The sequence below is a fragment of the Lacerta agilis genome, chromosome 3 (assembly GCF_009819535.1).
Source record: "Lacerta agilis isolate rLacAgi1 chromosome 3, rLacAgi1.pri, whole genome shotgun sequence".
Classification (NCBI taxonomy): domain Eukaryota; kingdom Metazoa; phylum Chordata; class Lepidosauria; order Squamata; family Lacertidae; genus Lacerta; species Lacerta agilis.
The window spans coordinates 966,855-986,679 of NC_046314.1; the positions used below are offsets into that span (position 1 = coordinate 966,855).

The 19,825-nt window shown below is 45.6% G+C and overlaps 1 protein-coding gene across 1 annotated transcript in view; it reads left to right on the plus strand.

Annotated features, from left to right (window-relative positions):
* Positions 1–3,734: 3,734 nt before the first annotated feature.
* Positions 3,735–19,825, plus strand: part of TNFRSF21 (TNF receptor superfamily member 21) — a 28,637-nt gene continuing 12,546 nt past the window's right edge. The window contains exons 1-4 of the mRNA XM_033145577.1: positions 3,735–3,809; positions 8,154–8,808; positions 11,765–12,271; positions 16,682–16,947. Coding sequence (XP_033001468.1) covers positions 3,768–3,809; positions 8,154–8,808; positions 11,765–12,271; positions 16,682–16,947 — 1,470 coding nt within the window. The 5' untranslated portion in view covers positions 3,735–3,767. The remainder of the gene's footprint in view (positions 3,810–8,153; positions 8,809–11,764; positions 12,272–16,681; positions 16,948–19,825) is intronic.

The following is a 19,825-nucleotide window of genomic DNA, read 5'->3' on the forward strand; positions in this document are numbered from 1 at the left end:
GGTTAAGGGGTGATAGGATAGCCATGTTCAAATATAGAAAAGGATGTCATATAGAGGAGGGTGAAAGGTTGTTTTCTGCTGCTCCAGAGAAGCGGACACGGGGCAATGGATTCAAACTACAAGAAAGAAGATTCCACCTAAACATTAGGAAGAACTTCCTTCGACAGTGGAATTTGCTGCCAAGGAGTGTGGTGGAGTCTCCTTCTTTGGAGGTCTTTAAGCAGAGGTTTGACAGCCATCTGTCAGGAATGCTTTGATGGTGTTTCCTGCTTGGCAGGGGGTTGGACTGGATGGCCCTTGTGGTCTCTTCCAACTCTATGAGTCTATGATTTATTGGTCAAAGCAGGGGGGGCAACTTTAATAAAATATTGGGGGGCAAGCCCCACCCTGCATAATCGATCACATGATGCAGTGCATGGACACCATTTAAATGGCAATGCCCATCAACTTGGGAGGCAGCCCCCTCAAATATTTTAAGGGGGGTAAAGGGACCTCAGCCCTTAGAAGTGGGCTCCTGTATATGAAGGCAACACCAGACATTTTCTTTATACAGAATACAAAGCTGTTCCTATAATCTCCATTTTGGGATCACAGAACTTTAGCAGGCTCCATTTGTTTAAGAGAATTAATAGGAACATTTTAATCAAAAGATGTAGAACTGGTTGTGCAGTTAATTATTATACACAGGAAGGTGGGGTTTTCCTTGCATTGTTCAAACCAAATATTTTTCTCCACAAGGAAATGCAATGAGATGTTGGTTATTAAGTGTTTGCTGCTACCTCCTCAGCTGTACTCAGGTTCAAGATAATCTCTAGAACTTTAGTGTAGCAAGTTTTTGGAAATGTTTGAGGAGTGATAGCTGACAGCTTTGGAGCCTTTAATCTTCAGCCCTCCAACAACACTCTTGACATCTAAATAATGAATTTTTCAGCATCCTTGTCCATTGGGTGACATTCCTGAGATGTACGGTAAATAGGCACATGAGACATACAAGACTCAAAAGTAGAAGCCTCTGACTGAAGGTCTTTTCAGCTCTTTAAAATATGGCAAGTTCATTCGCTTCCAGTGAGGCTTGCTGGTGCCATTCCTGAAGACTGCCATAGCCTGTAAGAATGTTTGTCGTTTCTGGGCTGCTATTGCCACCTAGGGGTACTGTAAGAAATAATACAAGTCGGTGTTCTGATTTAGTACTGCAGTTTCTAGCTAAACCATTACCAGTCCTAGACCACTTCATTTTGACAGCTTTATTTTATTTAGTAGTTTGCTTGTTTACTTACATATTTCTATCCTACTTTTCTTTATTGAAAAACAAAAAAGCAGCATACTAGATTTCCAAAACACACACAACAATCCAAAATCACTCAAAACAGTACCATATTGTAAGACTAAGAAAGGTTAAAAACAGGGCAATGTCCGCTATTTGTTATAGAGAAAGTCCACTGATTTCAATAGGTCTACTCTATGGTCACATCTGACCTATGATTAATATCAGATATCACGCAAAAGCATTAAATTACAGCACTCCTGATTTTAAAAGAAAGGGAGCAACTAAACCCTATCAAAAAGGCCTTGTCTTGTGTCCCAACCAATCAGTGCAGCTAAGAAAAAATAATATTTTTTTATCATCTACAATACTGTCTTATTTTATAGTACAGTACATTGTTTATTGCTTTCATTTTATGAATCAATGGTCTCGTTAGATAGTAAAATTCATGTTAAATTGCTGTTTTAGACGTTTTTAAAAGTCTGGAACGGATTAATCCATTTTGCATTACTTTCTATGGGAAAGTGTGCCTTGGTTTTGGAACGCTTTGGTTTTGGAACGGACTTCCAGAACGGATTACATTTGAGAACCAAGGTACCACTGTACTAAAAAAACAGACTAGGGCTGATTGATATATGGTTTTCAACATTGTGATGTATTATTAGCAGCTAAACATTGCAATATTCCAATATACCATGATGTCTGAAATTGGAGATCAGGTGTGGGGATGAGGGAAGGACCAGTCACGGAGATTAGATGGGTGGTGGTGGGGGAGGAGACTAGAGGAAGTGGAGTCACCCCCCCCCCATGGTTTGAGTGGGAGGAGCTGGGAGTGGGCGCATCAAGTCAGCGGGGCTGCAGCCAGCGAAGATGCACGTCCACTGTGGCGGCTGCTGCTTTCCTGCTAGCTGAAGTGAGGGCGACCAGCTGCCCTGTTCTCCCTCCCCGTGAGGGAAGGCTGCAGCAGCTCAGATCAGCAGCGTTATCGGCCGAGATCATCGTTTGATCTCAGCGGTGCCTTGCCACCGGCTGCCTTGCGCTCCCTCACACAAGGAGCCATATATTGCTGTGTATTGCAGGGTCAAAATCGTTATCACGGTGTGATTTCAAAACCAATTTTGGCCAATATATTGAAAAATCTCACAGCGTTAAAACAGATAATAAAACTTGTGATATCACCATGCAAAAATGACAAAAATTAGTTGGGGGAGGCAAGAGATGGGGCTGCGGACCTCCTGGGGTCCCTGGACCCCTAACTGGGAACCACTGCCTTAAGCAATAACTTGCACTGACAGCGCTCTTTAAATTAACCCACAGTTCCAAAGTCCAAACAATAAGCTTTTTACAGGCTGTTTACAGTTTCGGATAATCTTATCAACAGCAACTTAGAACATGTAGATAGAACCACCTCTCCTCAACAGACAATAAAATATTTTAAGTGTGAAGCAATCTCCCAGTTCGAAAAACAACAGCAAGACTTTGATTGAGAAATGAACAATAGGCTTTGTTTGAGAGAAACATTCAAATAAGCCCCAAACCAAGCATATCCAAAAACACCAGGTTTCGGAAGTCAAAGGAGGCAAAAGGGTTTTGCGCCAAAAATTATCCCGATCCTACTCCTACGTTCTCCCTTTTTGCTCCCCCCCCCCGGCCGTCTTGCTCCCTCCATAGAATTCTGACAGTATGAGATCCCCATAGATCTGGAAAAGCAACTGAACACATTTCATGATGTCAAAATTTATCGTGGCAAAGAATAGCCATCGATTGCCATTTGAGAGTAAGCCGCCGCTTCCCTGTGTTTCGCGGCATAAATGGGAGCAGGGCAGTGAGCGGCTCTTCCTCTCCCGCAGCCCTAGGCGGGGGGGGGGGCGCTTTCTCTCGGGATGCTCCGCCGCCGCCCGCCTCTTTTCTCACGGAGATGACTTTGGGGCCACATCCCAGGCATCCGGAAAGGAAGACCCGAGCCGTGCCCCCCCCCCCTCGCCGCGGGCCAGTTTCGGCCCATGACGACACAGGAACGCGATTGTGCTGCGTCAGAGGCGCCGGGCAGGGCTTCTCGCGGAGTGACGTCATGGGGAGTGGAGAGAAGCCCCCCCCCCCGGCTGCCTCCTGCTCTCCGCCCATTCCGCAGCAGCAGCCGCAGGAGAGCGGCAAGCAGGCAGGCAGGCAGGCGCGCAGGAGCGAGGCGACCGTGGCCTCCGCTGGGTCGCTATGGGAAGCCGGCCGCGCCCGCAAACCACGCCAGCCCCGCACCCGTTGCCGCCGCGCCGCCCGGCGGCCCCTCCTGCCCCGCCGCAGCCGCCCTTCGTCGCCCCGGAGGCGGCCTCTCGCTGAGGCTCCGCGCCCTCGCTGCTCGACCCCCGAGCGCGCTCCCTCCGCGGGCCATGCGGTGCCGGACGCTCTGCTAGCGGGCCGCTTCCAGCGCCGGCCCCCATGGGCGCCTAGAGGACCCCCGGCCCTCTCCCGCCGCCGCGCCGCCCCGGCTTCGGCCCCCGCGACAGCCATGGGCGCCCCCGGAGCCGCCTTCGTCGCCAGCCTCGTCGCGGTGAGTCGGGCGGGGCGGGGGCGACGCGGAGCGGGGGCTTCTGGGGGAGGAGAGGCGCTCTGCACATGGTCAGAGGCCGCCTCCAGCCTGGGAACCAGGGTGGGCCCTTGCCTCAAGACAACCCTGGGTGCGGGAGAAGGAGCATCTGGGTCCGCCCGCGAGGGACGCATCCTGCCCGAGAGGCCGGTCCTGTTCCCGGGGCGGACTCCGGCACTGGAGGGGGGCGGCAGCGGAGAAAGACGGAGCGAGGTGCGGCGGGCATCTTCCCGAGGGTGGGAAAGAGACCAGGGACCCGGCGAGGAGGCGCCCGCAGTCTCGGGTCGGGACCCGGCGTGCGGAGACCTCCGCCAAGGGCTGCTGCTCCTCCATTCCTTCTCGGCAGCAAAAGGAACACCTGGAGTTAGGAATATTCATCCTAATCCATCTCCCCGACTTGCTCCTGCGCATAAGGAGGCAGCATAATGCAGGCAGCATTAGGGTGCAGCTGGAAGTACCGTTGGGAAGCTTCTGGTGGGGATGCATTGGAGTAAAGTAGGTAGAAGAGGATCTTCTCCACGTTTTGGCTGCAGTGGGAGCAGCCGGTGGGCAGAGCCCTCAAATGCAGCACCCCTTAAAGATCGCTTGTTGACCAGGACCCTGGATCCTGCCATTGCATGTCCATAGTCCAGGTGCCAAGGAACTGAATTTATTCTGACCGTGTCTAGTACTGTTATAGCAGAACACTTTCATGTTCAGTAATTTATATCCCACCTTTCCTTCAAGGAACTCAAGGCAGCAGCATGCAGGGTTCTCCCCCCCCCCCCCAATCGCCCCCCAAACACTGTGAAGTAGGCTGGGCTGACAGAATGTGACTGTCACATAGACTGTCTTGGCAGAGTAGGGATTTGAACCCAGGGCTCTCCATTCTTAATGGGGTGCCCCTAGCCACCACACAACTTGGAATGATGTTTTTTCTGGGTATATTGAAAGCATAAGTGTTTGGGGTTTCACGTGTATATCTTTGCAACTGAATCTCTCTGTAATTTGTGTGTACAACTTGTGCATATTTTGATTGTGTGCAAATAGTAATCCTGAAAGTCCAGCAAAAAGATTTGAAACTGCCACCCGGATACACCATTTGTACAAAAGCTTTTTTTAAAAATAGCAAACAATATCTTCTCAGGGTTTTCCTGACCAACAGGCAGAGCCTTTCTGAACTCCAGTTTATACTTTGCATGGTTCTTGCCACCATGCTATCATTCATTTTAATCTTGTGTGCATAGAAAAATACTATTTTATTGTGATAGATACTGGGGCATATATTTATTACGTTTTCTCCCATTCTTTAAAAACAATCTGGTTGCCAAAATCTCCAGCATGAGTCTTAAAAGGAAACAACAATGACAAATCAATGGTTTTGCAGAAGTGGAGGATGAGTGCCCTGGTGGAACTGCATCCATTGTGTGCTCATTCTGGGAAGGGGGGGACAACACCCACCCAAGCAGAAAAGCAAAAAATGATGGGGGAATGGCAAGCACTCCCACTGCACCCACCCCCAGGAGCCCACCAAATCCAGCCGTGGTTGTGATTGTGCTTATCTACGTTTTCTGTCAGAGTGAGATTGTAGTTGATGGGGGGGCAGCTTTGAGTACATTTCCCTTTCCATTCAGCTAGTGGGGCGTTGGGGGAGGAGCTTCCCCTGCCACTTTGGAGTGTGCCTGGCGGTTTGCAGGGCTGGCCTGTCTGCCATGCCATGGGCCTCTGCAGTGGGCCGTGACAGACCTCCTAAGTCTGGAAGTGAACTTAACTGGCTCAGCAGGGGAATTGAGCCCAGGTTTCTCCTACCCTAGTGCAGCAGTCTGTACTCAAGGGGTGGGCAGAACATCTCCTGGGATCTAGTGGTAGACCCCAGGACCATTTGAGGTTGATCCCAGTGGTCAGCCCCACCTCCCCAAGCTGCCTAAAAGATACCCTTGCTGCTGTGAGCAAGCCCACTCAATTCTTGCTCCTGGGAGAAGGAGTGGTTGCAGAAAACACTCCTTAGAGGTTGTGGTTGTTACTGGAGAACCAGGTGAAGAAGGCAGGCCATCTGTGGGGCAGGATGAAGTGAATATCTGGGGTGGAGGCATTTTGTACTGGGGAGAGATTGGAGAGAGAAGAGGAAATGTTGTAAGGCTGCTTCCTATGTTCCTCTCTATAGTTGAAAAGCTTTTATAACTCTACTTCATGAAGGGCTCCCTATTAAATTTCCGTCTCGGTGGCTTTCCACAGACTTTCCTGCCCTGCCTGAGATGCCATGTCTGGGCAACCATTAATCAGGGTTAATACTGACAGAATATTAACCATGGGCCACTCCCCATCTCTGAGCCATAAGTACGTCACATCTTCATTGGGCCTTGATGACAAAAGCAACAAAATGACCTTCCATTGTTGGTACAGAAATTCCACTCTTCAATCTCTGGAAATCTCCAGTGCATTTGCGTAGCTGCTAAGATGTGAACAGCCTTTCATTTGATCAACTTGTAGGTTTTAAATTTCACAGGCAGTTGTGGTAGTTTAGTATTATTTTTGTGCCGAAACTTATTTGGGAAGATATAATGGAAACAATTGTTTGCTCTTCCAATGAATACCGTGCTCAGAATGCTGCACACCCAAAATCGCAGTCACTTAGTTGACTGCTAAGAGTTCAACAAAAGTGCTAACCACTTGCATGTGCAGGCTAACTGCAGCTGATCCTAACAAGAGCAAGAATGCAGGAACACTTAATTTCCAGTTGCTGTAACCATGTGGAGTGGACTTAAACTTTGCAGCCCTGAAAACTGAGCCAGTTTAATTTAGCAACTCTGTTTTGTTATCTACCAGCGAAGATCTTATGTTGCAAAGTATGATTTCAAAATAGATTTGAATTTTTTGAATTGACACTGCTTCAGATATCTATTTTATTATGCCAGCATTAAATCTGATGTGCTGGCATTGGGGCTTCTCCTGACCCCCACCCCAAGCTGATGCTCATATGGGGGGTGGGCATGGGGGGGGGGAGGTCCCATCGTACTAGCAGAAGTCTTTCTGCAGGCTGCTGCAATAAGGACTCATTAGCTGAATCCAGTGCACAATAAAATGGATATTTGAATCAACAGTCATTACTGATGAATCCATGGAGAGAATAGAATAATAGAACTGTAGAGTTGAAAGGGATCCCTAAGGGCCATCTAGTCCAACCCCCTCAATGCAGGAATCACAGCTACGGAATCCCTGATAGAACGCCATCCAACCTTGGCTTAAAACCCTCCAAGGAAGAAGAATCCACCACCTTCCGAGGGAGTCCCCTGCTTACTATGGCCTGCATAGCCATTTTAATGCCCTTCCTTCTAGTTGGGAGAAATTGGTTTAGTGCTCTTCCCTACCGCATTTTGTCATGTGTGTCCCCACTCCCCCAAATTATTTGATGCAGCCAGCAAGCTTGACCACCCTGCTGTTTACTCCCTTAATGCCAGATAATTTATAAACAAGCTAAAAAGCACTGGCGCTAATATACCCCCCCCCCACACACACACACTGATTACATCCCTCCATTAGGAAAGTTATCAATTAATTCCCAATCTTTGCTTCCAGTTACCAATCTATAAGAGGGCTTCCTCTCTTACCCCATGAGTCTTTGCTGAGAAACTTTATCTCACACTTTTTAAAAGTCCAAGTATACTGTGTCTTTCCGTTCTATTGGATCATTCCTTTCCATGTGTTTATTGACCCTGTCACAGAACTGAATGATCCTTTCACCAATTTACCCAGAAGTTATGCTAACAGGCCTGTAACTTCCTGGATCCTTTTTGCATTGGCTGCTTAATGTTCTCTGTCAGATGAGGACACTTGGAGAGGCTGTTTTCCTTTTCAAACTCCTCTGTTTTAGCGCTAGAGGAGGAGGAGGACAACAGTTCCTGGGGTGGGGGCAGCTCAAAGGGCCAAAGGCAGCTTTTCCTCGGAGAATCTTCTGCCAGTCCTCTGCCAGAGGCTTTCCAAAAGGCAATTCAGAGGGAATGGGTTACTCCTGCCTGTAAGAGAGAATTCCACAGGGTCTATCCTTGTCTGTCAGGATGCTATGGAAAATCTTTAAAGTGCCATTAGTAGACATTTTGTTGGCAGCTTTTTAGCAGCTTGCGTATTTCTCCCTTCAGAAACTGATGACCTGCCTAGGGATCAGGGCAGTAAACTTCGGCTCATGGATTGGTAGATTGGCAAAAACTCTTCCAGGCAAGAGAGCCGAGCATGTCTTTCAAACACAGTTACCTAAATAGAGTAAAGCTGATGTGGCTTGCTGTGACCTGCCTTATGGTCTGTAGCTAACTTGCATTTATGTCTGTGTTTCAGGGATTTATGTTCCTTGGTAGCACGGATGCCCAGTCAAAGCTGACATCTGAACAGAATGCCATAAGCCTCTCTTCTGGCACATACAGCCACTTGGATCGTGCCACTAACACAAAGCTGACCTGTGACAAATGTCCCGCAGGAACCTATGTGTCTAAGCACTGCACAACGACCAGCTTGAGAGAGTGCAGCCCATGTGCCAGTGGAACATTCACAAAGCATGAAAATGGGATAGAGAGATGCCATCCATGTCAAAAGCTGTGTGAGCCGCCGATGGTTGAGAAAACCCCTTGCACTGCTTTGACGGACCGTGACTGCATCTGTCCGCCTGGTAAATTTCGAGACGGTGATGCTTGCAAATCTTACTCCGTGTGCCGCGTTGGGTGGGGCCTAAAAAAGAAAGGAACTGAAACGGAAGATGTCAGGTGTAAACCTTGCCCTCGTGGCAGCTTCTCTGATGTGCCTTCTAGCGTGCTGAGATGCAAAACATTTACTGACTGCTCACGAACAAACATGGTTGTGATCAAACCAGGGACAAAAGAGAGAGACAACACTTGTGGACTTTCGCCAGCTTTTCTGACTGGAGCTGGGCTTTTGTCACGACTGGAAGAGGATGAAGAAGAACATTACAAAGTTCCTTCTACTTTTCTTTCCAAAGGTAAGTGTACAGCATTGCCAAACGTCTGTAGCTAGGGCATGCAAGATTGGGCAAGAAGTATGGTATGTTTCATTTTTGTATATATTTATATATATTTTTATTAGACACATCTTTGTTACCCCCCCATCCCCTCACTTCCCCCTTTTTCCTCTGTATCAATTTTTCTTTAGAATTGAAATTCTTTCAATAAAATATTAATATTATTTTTTTAAATTAAGTGTGGTTTTCTGAGAAAGGAGCTGGAGGGATGCAGGTGGCGCTGTGGGTTAAACCACAGAGCCTAGGGCTTGCCGATCAGAAGGTCGGTGGTTCGAATCCCTGCAATGGGGTGAGCTCCCATTGCTCAGTCCCAGCTCCTGCCCACCTAGCAGTTTGAAAGCATGTCATAGTGCAAGTAGATAAATAGGTACCACTCCGGTGGGAAGGTAAATGGCGTTTCCGTGCGCTGCTCTGGTTCACCAGAAGTGGCTTAGTCATGCTGGCCACATGACCCGGAAGCTGTCTGTGGACAAACGCCAGCTCCCTCGGCCTATAGAGCGAGATGAGTGCCGCAACCCCACAGTCATCTGCGAGTGGACGTAATGGTCAGGGGTACCTTTACCTTTACCTTTTTTTTTAGTGTTTTTTATTGCTTTTGTTAATTACATCAACGAATTCACATAAAGATAAGAAAGATGGTTCCAAAACTTATTACAAACGACTATGTATTCAAACATTTTCTTTGTATATCCCTATACTCTGCCGAGTATTGTGACTTCCCTCCCTTCCATCTCTGGGTTTCAATCTTCTCATCATTCTCTCGCTTTAATTATTGTCCATTCACCATTAATATATACATTCTTATTTTATTCTTGTCTAAATCTATTGTCAAATGTTCTCACATTGCAAGTATTTTGTTAAATGCTGTTGGTGTTATCATTTTATTTTACCTTTACCTTTTAAGACATTAGCTGCATTTTGGAATGCCTCTGTACACAGAGGCGCCTCCAGTTTATACATTACATGGTATTAGACACCCTTTACCCAGCTTCTAAGCGGTGCAATTGTCTCTTGGTTTAGCTCCACACTGGTCAGGGTCTATTTCTGCCCTCGTGGTGGTTCTGTGTTTAGCATCCCATGCCAGGACTTTTCTGAGCAGTCTGAAGCCATGAAGATGAGAAAGGCATTTTATCTTGTAATCCTCCTATGCCTGCATCCCTTACAGGGAGTCTCATGGAACTTGGTGGGACGTCTGGGTAGATATGCCTAGGATTATATCAAATAAGAACTTCTTTTATCCCAAACAATTCAGACTAGCACCGTCATGTTGCTTTGCAGCAGTCAGGAGAGTAGGTGCCGATTGATTTGAATGGTGGCTTGTTCCATTTCGTTTTGGAATTTATATATTATTAAGGAGACACCTCCATGGACACACAGGTGGGCATCCCTCCTTTGGATACAATCAAAACTGCAACCTTAGTAGCTCTTGCATAGCAAGGGTTGTCGAATCAGTTTGTACTCAATGTCCATTCACTGTTACAGATCAAAACACCATTATTGCAAATGTTTGCCATAGCATAAAAATCATAATTGGAATAATTTTATTATCTAAGTCTATATAAGCTATTTTTTTTTTTGAATGAACTAAAAACTGGGTTGACATGCAATTGGAATATTTCCAGTGTTCATCAGATACTTTTCCAGCCCTTTTCAATACATAATCTATTGTATTGGAGGGATAGAATGTATTTTTGTTAACTTTCAACCTGACATAATGTAGGAACAGCTCATCTTAGTATTAATAAGCTACTTATCAGTTTTGCTGAAACTTACCAGAAAAATAATAAATCAAGATAACAAACTTTTAATAAAAGAATGGAAATGGTTTATTGTATATCTACAAACTGTAAACAGGTAAGAACATTGGCAGGATTATTGTAATAACCTGTAGTTTTATAATAAACGAATAACTTAAGTTAATTTAGAATATGTAGGAAATGTAAAAAAATAAATTTAAGGAACCGCAGAAAGAGGAGGAAGGAAGTCGGGGACTTTTAAATGGCTTTAGTGGATCCATCGTAGCACCGATACTGTATTTAGCTATTGAAGTCGGATCTGATTGTGGTAACAAAGTATTGTATCAAAAATAGGAGGGACTGAATCAAGGTTGTTAAAGTAAGACGCTGGTCCTTTGCTGTGCGATACATTCTGACACAGCACGGCTGCCAAGCTGAAAGAGGTGAAGCAAATAGACGTGGGCAGACTTGAACCAAGATATTCTCTTGGTCTCAGCGTAGCATGTTTAGAAAACTAATTCATTTCTGACACTTTTTCTTTGTAATGAGCTATCAATGGCTTTCACCGTAACATCTGGTCATGCCTAATCTAGAACAAGGAGAAAAAACATGCTTAATGTCGTGTGCATGTTTGATTATTTTTGCAAGATGGGGATCCCTGCAAAACAATGGCTACACTTTGTCAGAACCATGAGCGAGGTGTTGGTTTTATTTTTGCTGTTATTTATTTGTAGCTTCCTCCCCCCCCCCCACTTTTAGATCATCAAAACAGCTTGCAAACTGGACAAACTGTGGACAGGCTTCCACATACAGATCTTCCATCCTAGAACTATCTCCTTTGCCCTTTGCAATTATCTGCAAGCTATTCAGTCCGGCTGTCTTGGCCTCTGGGCAGTGGAGCAACAGAGCTCCCCTTTCCCAGAAGCACATTCCCTATTAAACCAAATCTGGGGCTGTTGTTGATACCAATGTATAGGTTCAGCTTGCTCCTTCCACCCAGTTTTTCCAGTGGATGCTGTTATATGTATATTTGTTTGCACTCACATAACATAAATGAGAACCCCCTTTGTAAGTCCTCTAGGAATCAATCATACTTAAAGGGCATTTGGGCCAGAGCTACAGTAAGAGTGGGTAGGGTCTATACCTGCTGCTTTGCTTCTAACATCACATTTGTTTTCCAGGTGTGAACGCTTCAGTTTCCAACTTTTCTGCCACCCCTACCCCAAACGTATCCATTGACATGGTGGAGCCAACCAACAGCTACAATGGAACTTCACAGAACGAGACTGTAGTTGTCAGCGTGACTGCTATGGGATATGCTACGCCTTTGAATCACCAGCAGACCCATTACCATAAGCATGCCACTTCCATCCTGAAAATACAGCCAGCGCTGGAAATGAGTGGCAGTGTAAAATCCAGCGTTCCCTATAACCCCCCCAAGAGAGGCTCTCCAAGGCAGGCTGCCCACAGGCATTTTGATATCAACGAGCACCTGCCATGGATGATCGTGCTGCTGCTGCTGCTTGTCCTGGTGGTGATCGTTGTGTGCAGTGTCCGTAAAAGTTCACGAACTCTAAAGAAAGGACCAAGGCAGGATCCCAGTGCCATTGTTGAGAAGTCCGTTTTGAGAAAATCTTCCACTCTGACCCAGAACAGGGAGAAATGGATCTACTACTGCAATGGCCATGGTGAGTGATGTCGAGCAAATTCCACAAATGAAACCTAGAGAATTCTGTTCATAACTGAAATTGTTCATCCTGTTTAACTTAAAACAAGATTCTTCAGCACATTAAAGACCACGCTATTGAAGCTGGCATTTTTCAGTTGGGGAAAAACAGCTTTGTGACAAGGTGGGGTGGCAGCTTGGAGAAGGAAAACAAGCAGTGGGGATAGGATCTTTCCCACCTCCACCTGCCCCAGAACTAGAGACTGGAATCTCCCGTGGCTACCTTTTGGAAAGAGGCATGGCCATTCCCAAACAGCGGCTTAAAAGTTGCCTCTGGTTTGATCCCAAACTTAAAGCACTATGGAAGTGGAATGGTGTGCCTTGACAAACTTTGTATTCTTAAAAGCTGTTTGCTATTAACTCCTGAGCCTCTGTGATGTGGTAATTGTCTCAAAATGGCTCAGCAGGTTAAAGCAAATGCCATTGTGGTCCATTTCTCTTGCAAGTTTGCTGGCTTATCTGCCTGTGTCTGTGCCGGGTGTATTCTTGCATTACTTAAGGCACAGTTCTTCAAATAGTTCCCATAAGGATACTAGTATGAATGCATAACATTTCCATTGTCTTTAGCAGAGAATAAAATGAGAAAGCCCAGAATGGCTATCATAATTGATAGATCAGTTGATAGATCAGTCAGCCGAAAAGGTATGCAGGCTTCCAAGTTAGTTTTCTTATTCAGCAGAATAGAAATATGCTCAAGGTTGTGAAGAAGTCCCCAGGACTACTTTGAATTACTGTCTTTTATATATATATAAAACTTTATTTTATTGTTCATCAATACAATTTATAATACATTCACATGTTACAGACAAGACATACACAACATACAGACATTCTTCTTAAAAACCAACACTCCATCATACTCTTCCTTACATCCTTTCGTCTACTACCGTTTCCCACCACCTATCAACACTGTCTTCAGAGATGGCTAAGCCCCAGTTCAGGGACCCAATCTGCCCCCTTCCCAGGAAAAGGAAAAAGAAATAAAGTTGGTCGTGCTGGGGTGGGCCTGCAGTGCAACTGGGACTTGCACAGTTGGGTGGAGATCAGCTGAAGAGAGCGGGCTTGTGGGGGGTGGTTGCCCCCACTTCTGGCTACCCCAGCCAGACTTTCCCTGCAATGCTGGCAAAGGTAAAATGTAGCTCTTGGGTCAGGAAAGGTTAGCCAGCCCTCCATTAAACCGTGCCACAGTTTTATGGACCCCTCAGCAGGTTTCATCTTCCTCAGAAACATATTATGCTACATAGCAAGAGAGGTGCCACTTTAAGGAAAGGGTTGGTGTGCAGGAGAGAGCAAGGCTGCGCCCTTCCACAGATAACTATTTACTTTGGACAAGGGTTAGTCGTAACTAATTTAGAAAAAGAGGAAGGGGAGACCATATTGGACAGATAGGTGGGGGAACATTCATACATGGAAAACTTACACAAAACTTAAATACAGAATCAGTGATTATACATCACAGATGGCTTTAAGACTTCCACCGCTTTTATATATTTGCAGCAGGAGCTTCAGAGAGAGAGAGAGAGAGACGCTATGCTCCTGCCCATTTCCCCCATGTGATACCCCACCATTGCCATTAGTTTTAGTCCTGCCCACAGTTGGCATGTGACCCCACCCAAAAACCCTAAGAGAATGTGCCTTTTGGCAAAAACAGGTGTGGAATTCTATCTAAAATCTTCCTTTCTAAAATTTATAATAAGAAAATTCTACCTCTAGCACACTTTTGTGCCCCTTTTGGCATGTCCACTTGCAGCTTTGCCCCCATTAAAGTGAATGGAGAATTCTGCGTTCATTCACAAAGCCAAGGCTCTTCTCTCTGCCTCCGGTTACTTTTGGCAAATGGGAACACACAGCTTTTCCAAGTTATGACATGAAAGTGGGGTGCTGACTGCATCTTCCCCAACTTCAAATGCTTCTCTAGAGGCTGTACTCTTTTCTTTTTCTTTTTAAACGAACATAGACGCTGCCCTCACTGTTGTGGTGGAGTGATCTTTTGTGTTGTGTGGTGGAGGAAGGGGTGTGTGCTGGGTGCGGACTGCCCCGGGTGTCATCCCTGAGGGGGGTGACCGCCACACCACCCCCCAGGACACTCACCATGGGCAGCTAGCCCCCTACCCGGGTGAACAGCATGTGCACGGCTCCGGGTGCCGGAGCAGCTAGCTCCGCCTCTGGTGGGATTCTGACCACCTGTAATGCATTTTATGTTATTATCCACTGCAATAAAAAGCATTTGACATTTTAAGTGCATCCCTTCAGCTGTATCCACGTATCTAGGGGAGGCTCCTTGTTTAACCTGAACTGCCTAGTTTCCGGAATATAGATTTTCAAGCAACTTATCGGGTCTTCACCTGAGTCACCCTGCCAGTGCATTCTTTCTCTGGAATTTGCCGATAGCTGCCTCCACACTGGCTAATGCTTAATGATGATATGCAAGTATGCCGGGGGGGGGCCTACCTGTTAGCCTTTGCTTGCTTGTTGCCTCACTCCTCCCCTGGAGGCTGTGAACCAAACTGAAGCCGCTCTTAGCAAAACAGGTCACTGTGGCGCACACTGCCAGAAAGGGCTGCTTTTCCTAGTTGTTTCAGTCTGTTGCTCTTAATTGATCCCTTTGCCCTTAATTTGCCCCTTCTTTTTTTAAATAAATGTTATTGTTGCAACACAAACACATACAACACTAAAAGAATAAACTTAAAAAGAAAATACAAATACAAGTACGAATACACATAAAAATACAAAACAAATAATAAACATATAACCCATATTTCACTTCTTGTTTTCTTCTAATTAACTTCCTTCATCCTCACCACCAGTCTAAAAAGGTAAAGGACCCCTAACAGTTAAGTCCAGTCACGAATGACTCTGGGGTTGCGGCGCTCATCTCGCTTTATTGGCCGAGAGAGCCAACGTTTGTCCGCAGACAGTTTTTCCGGGTCATGTGGCCAGCATGACTAAGCCTCTTCTGGCGAACCAGAGTAGCGCACGGAAACGCCATTTACCTTCCTGCCGGAGCGGTACCTATTTATCTACTTGCACTTTGACGTGCTTTTGAACTGCTAGGTTGGCAGGAGCAGGGACCGAACAATACCATCTATAAAACATCTTTAACAAATTTTCCTTTATCGCCTCACAAGCTTTAAATCTCCAATTCTTTCCATAATTTCCTCCATGATGATGATTGAATAGGTTTGCCTATGCCCATTGCCCATTTAATCATTACCTCTTTTACTTGTTCATCCTCCACCTCCCACTCTAGTAAAGTTCATACATTTTAGAGATTACCTTTGTCTTATTTTGTAACAATTCTTTGTCCAATATTGAAATTTCTTTTGCAAACCTTTTTTGTTATCTGTTCTGAACACTTCGTTTAATTGGTGGTACTGAATCCACCCCTGTTCGGTGATGCTTTACTTCCTCATATTTTTTCAATTTCAATTTGTTACCTTTTTCTTCTAGTAATTGATTTGCCCCTTCTAGGCAGTTATGCAAGTTGAGCCCTGAAGGAGAAAGCTGGACTGGGCAGGGCTGACAGGGGGCAATGAGCAGGGGTGCAGAGGGCATCTTTCCCAAGCCCCCCTCCCCCCAAAAGATAAAGATGGAATCGTGGAAATTAACTGGGAAAGAAAACGGAGGGTTTAGATAAAGGAGGAAATGAATTGGAGCATATGTGATGATTATTATTATTTAAGATCTATAGCCTTGGTTTAGTTGATCCATAAATCTATAATCTCATGGGAAGTAGTAGCGTGTCCGTAGAGCCCTGAGGGTCTGTATGGATAGATAAGTGAGACAGTTCCTATTCAGCTTTCTCCAGAGGTGGCCCAGTTCATCCATCCTTTTCAAATCCCAATACTCTCCCGATTATCCTTTCAGTCATTTTGGAATGTTGCTCCCCATGGGCCCAACTCACCACTGCCAGGCTCCAGTGGATAGAGCTTGGGGTTCTAGTAAAAAAACAAAGTAGATCTTGAAAGTCCAAAGTCTGCCCATCTGTGCAGTATGGGGATTGCAGAAGCACAAGCAATAATACCCATTTTTTAAAATCCTCCAAATTTAGGTCAACCATAGTACCTCAGCCAAAGTGGCATTGGCCATAACTGCATGAGGCAATGATCAGGACTACTCATAGGACCCCCAAGTTGGCACATTTTTGGAGGAAATAATATGGCATCCTCAAATATTAAGAAAACTAGAGCGTTGGTGTTTGCCTCTCAGTGAACCTTCTGGTTCAGAAAAAAATATTAACCAGTAGACTACAAAATAGCTTTTGAAATACCCCTGTGAGGGACCTTGTTGCTTGGTCCGAATATGCAACGATTTGACCCCTGGGAATACTAAGTGAAATTCAGTGTTCTTTGGTTTATCACACGTCAAACAGGCATTGACATTCTGAAGCTGGTGGCAGCCCAAGTTGGAAGCCAGTGGAAGGAGATCTACCAGTTCCTCTGCAATGCAAGCGAGCGGGAGGTGGCTGCTTTCACCAGCAGCTATTCTGCAGACCACGAGAGGGCCTACGCAGCTCTACAGCACTGGACCATCAGGGGCTCTGAAGCCAGCCTTGCCCAGCTGATCAGTGCTCTCCGGCAGCACCGGCGCACGGATGTGGTGGAGAAGATCAGGGGCTTAATGGAAGACACAACACAGGTAAGCTACACATGTAATGCTTGGCTCTGTTAGCTCACACCCAGCACAATCCTGACCATGTCTGCCCAGAGGTAAGGCCTATTGGATTCAATGGGACTTACCTTCAGGTAAGTGGAATTAGAGCTGCAGCATTAGTCAATTAAGGCTCGGTCCCTGCTGCTGATTTTGAGGCCTACAAACAGGATAGCCCTTTGTAGGGTTTAACTCTTCTCATAGCACCATAGAATTGTAGAACTGGAAGGAAGACTGGTGCTCATCTGCAATGCAGGAATCTTAACTCATATCTTTACATTCCTGGCAAAATGTTGCCTGTTTCTTATGGCCTGAAAGATTTTCCTCAACGATCTGATGGATCTCCACTTACTATTTTGTGTTCCATGAATTCATGAAACCTGGAGGAGATCATACTTCCTGTTTTGAGAAGTGGCTGTGCCAATAGGAACCCCTTGGACCAGACCTTCGCCTCCTTCAAACATCCTGGTATTGGTTACAGGTGTCAAGCAGGAATTGTACAAGCAAAAGACAGGGAGCTAGCGGAAGAAATCCCGTTTCCCCTTGTTTCCTTCTTCCTTGTTCCACTCCATGCTGCTGTAAGCAATTGGAAGCCCTGAAATGACACTAGTACCTACCAATTAAGCAGTGCATAATGTAGTTTAAAGTTGCTTTCTGAAACAATGGCCAATGTCCTATACTTAAGCAGCAAAGTGGGACTTTACCACTAGCTCCAGCAATCTCTCAGTATTATGGAGATCCTGATTATACCACAGAGAGTGCACCATTTCATAACTCCAAGTCAGCAGCAGGTGTTTTCCTACACATTTGTTTAAATCAGGTTTGCCTCTGCCTTTTATTTTTAAACTGAATTATACTTTTCCAAGCACAATTCAAAGTGTTGGTGCTGACCTTCAAAACCCTAAACGGCCTCAGCCCAGTATACCTGAAGGAGCGTCTCCACCCCCATCATTCTGCCCAGACACTAAGGTCCAGCTCTGAGGGCCTTCTGGTGGTTCCCTCACTGCGAGAAGTGAGGTTACGGGGAACCAGGCAGAGGGCCTTCTTGGTAGCGGTGCCTGCCCTGTGGAATGCCCTCCCATCAGATGTCAAGGAAATAAGCAACTATCCTATTTTTAAAAGACATCTGAAGGCATCCCTGTTTAGGGAAGTTTTTAATATTTAATGCTGTATTGTGTTTTTAACATTCGGTTGGGAGCTGCCCAAAGTGGCTGGGTAAACCCAGCCAGATGGGTGGGGTATAAATAATATATTATAATTGTTGTTGTTACTACTTATGGGCATTAATATTTCCTTTTCTCTTGAGAAAGACCTGACTAATGCAATAGGTGGGTAGTTGGTCCAAAGGCGGAGGCTTTTCTGACAACATTGAGCTTTTGTTCTTGTTCCTGTTTTCCCTAGTAAATATACTTTGCAATAGATCATGGTGTTTCAAAGGGTTTTGTGTGTGTTATTGTGTTACTTTCAGTGGGGCAGTTTTTTATGAACAGGGTGCTGCATGAGTGACTCCTCCTCGAGTCTGTTATGTGTTGTCGGAAATTTGCTCTCCGGGGCTTCGTTCTTGTGGGTGCAGGATTCTCAGCCGTAACCTGAGGAGAGTCATCTGGGCACCAGGCTTGGCTTCTGATTCATTGTTTTAAATAATGAATACCTTTGTCTCACCATGTTATGTATGCGCTGCAGTTCTCGTTCTCATTTTAAGCAGCAGAAAGCTAAGCATTTCCCCCTAACCTCTTCTTAACTGTGCCACATACAGCTGTTGTCTCTGTGTTCTGTGCTAGATGAGTTCTTGTGCATCAAATATTTGTGTCTGAAAGCTTCATGCAACATCACCTTACCTAAAATCATGTCATGAATATGATTCTTTGTCTGTTGTGTTTCTGTGGGAACTCAAAGGAACTGCAGAATGAGGTGGTGGGTGCAGACTTCAACTTGTATTTTAAGAATTCATGCCTTTGTTCATTCAGAGCGTCACAGAGCAGCTTACATATCAATAAGATGAACAAAGTGTCATGTGACAAAGACGCAAGAGAGAAGGAACAGCTGTTGATGCCTAACTGCCATTCTAGTCTGTAACTGTCTGTCGGTGCCGTGTGAGTGACTTACCTTGACTGTAGTGACTAGTTTCTCTCAGAGTGTGTGCCTGTATAGAGAAGAGCCTGTGTTCTATATGTGATCTATTTTTCAGAAGAAGTTTATCTTAAACTTAATGAAAACTCTTCTTAAATAATTCCCGCTGCGCGTCACAAAGTCCCTGCCCTCAGGCTAGCAGTGTGAAAAGACCTGGACACACAAGGAAAATGGACGGCCTTGTGAGGTGCTGGGCTCTCCTTCCTTGGATGTGTTTAAGCAGAGCTCGGTTGGCCATCTGTCAGGTAGGGGGGGTGCTTTGGCTGAGATTCCTGCATTGCAGGGGGTTGGACTAGATGACCCTCCTGGTCTCTTCCAACTATGCCCCTTCTATGAAAAGGGAATGGGGTGAAGTGTAAAACAAGTAAATTCAGACAACAAATTCTTACTGCTTCTTAGAAAAAACAGATAGATTTGAAACAGATGGTTCACAGTTCAAAGCACAGGGCAAGGAAGCCAGAGGTTGCAACGTAGCCTTACAAGGTGTGGTCTTGGTCTTGGCTTTCATTGGTGCTAGACAGGGTGAGCAAATTTCTAGCTTTTCTGGTTGCAAATGTACATTTTCAGTGGATGATATCCAGCTAAGTCATAGTCTGAGTATTTAAAGTAATTCACTTAAGTCCATTGATTTCAATGGGTTTACTGTGAACATTGGGTTTACTGTGTGGGATGCGGGTGGCGCTGTGGTCTAAACCACTGAGCCTTGGGCTTACCAATCAAAAGGTCAGCGGTTCAA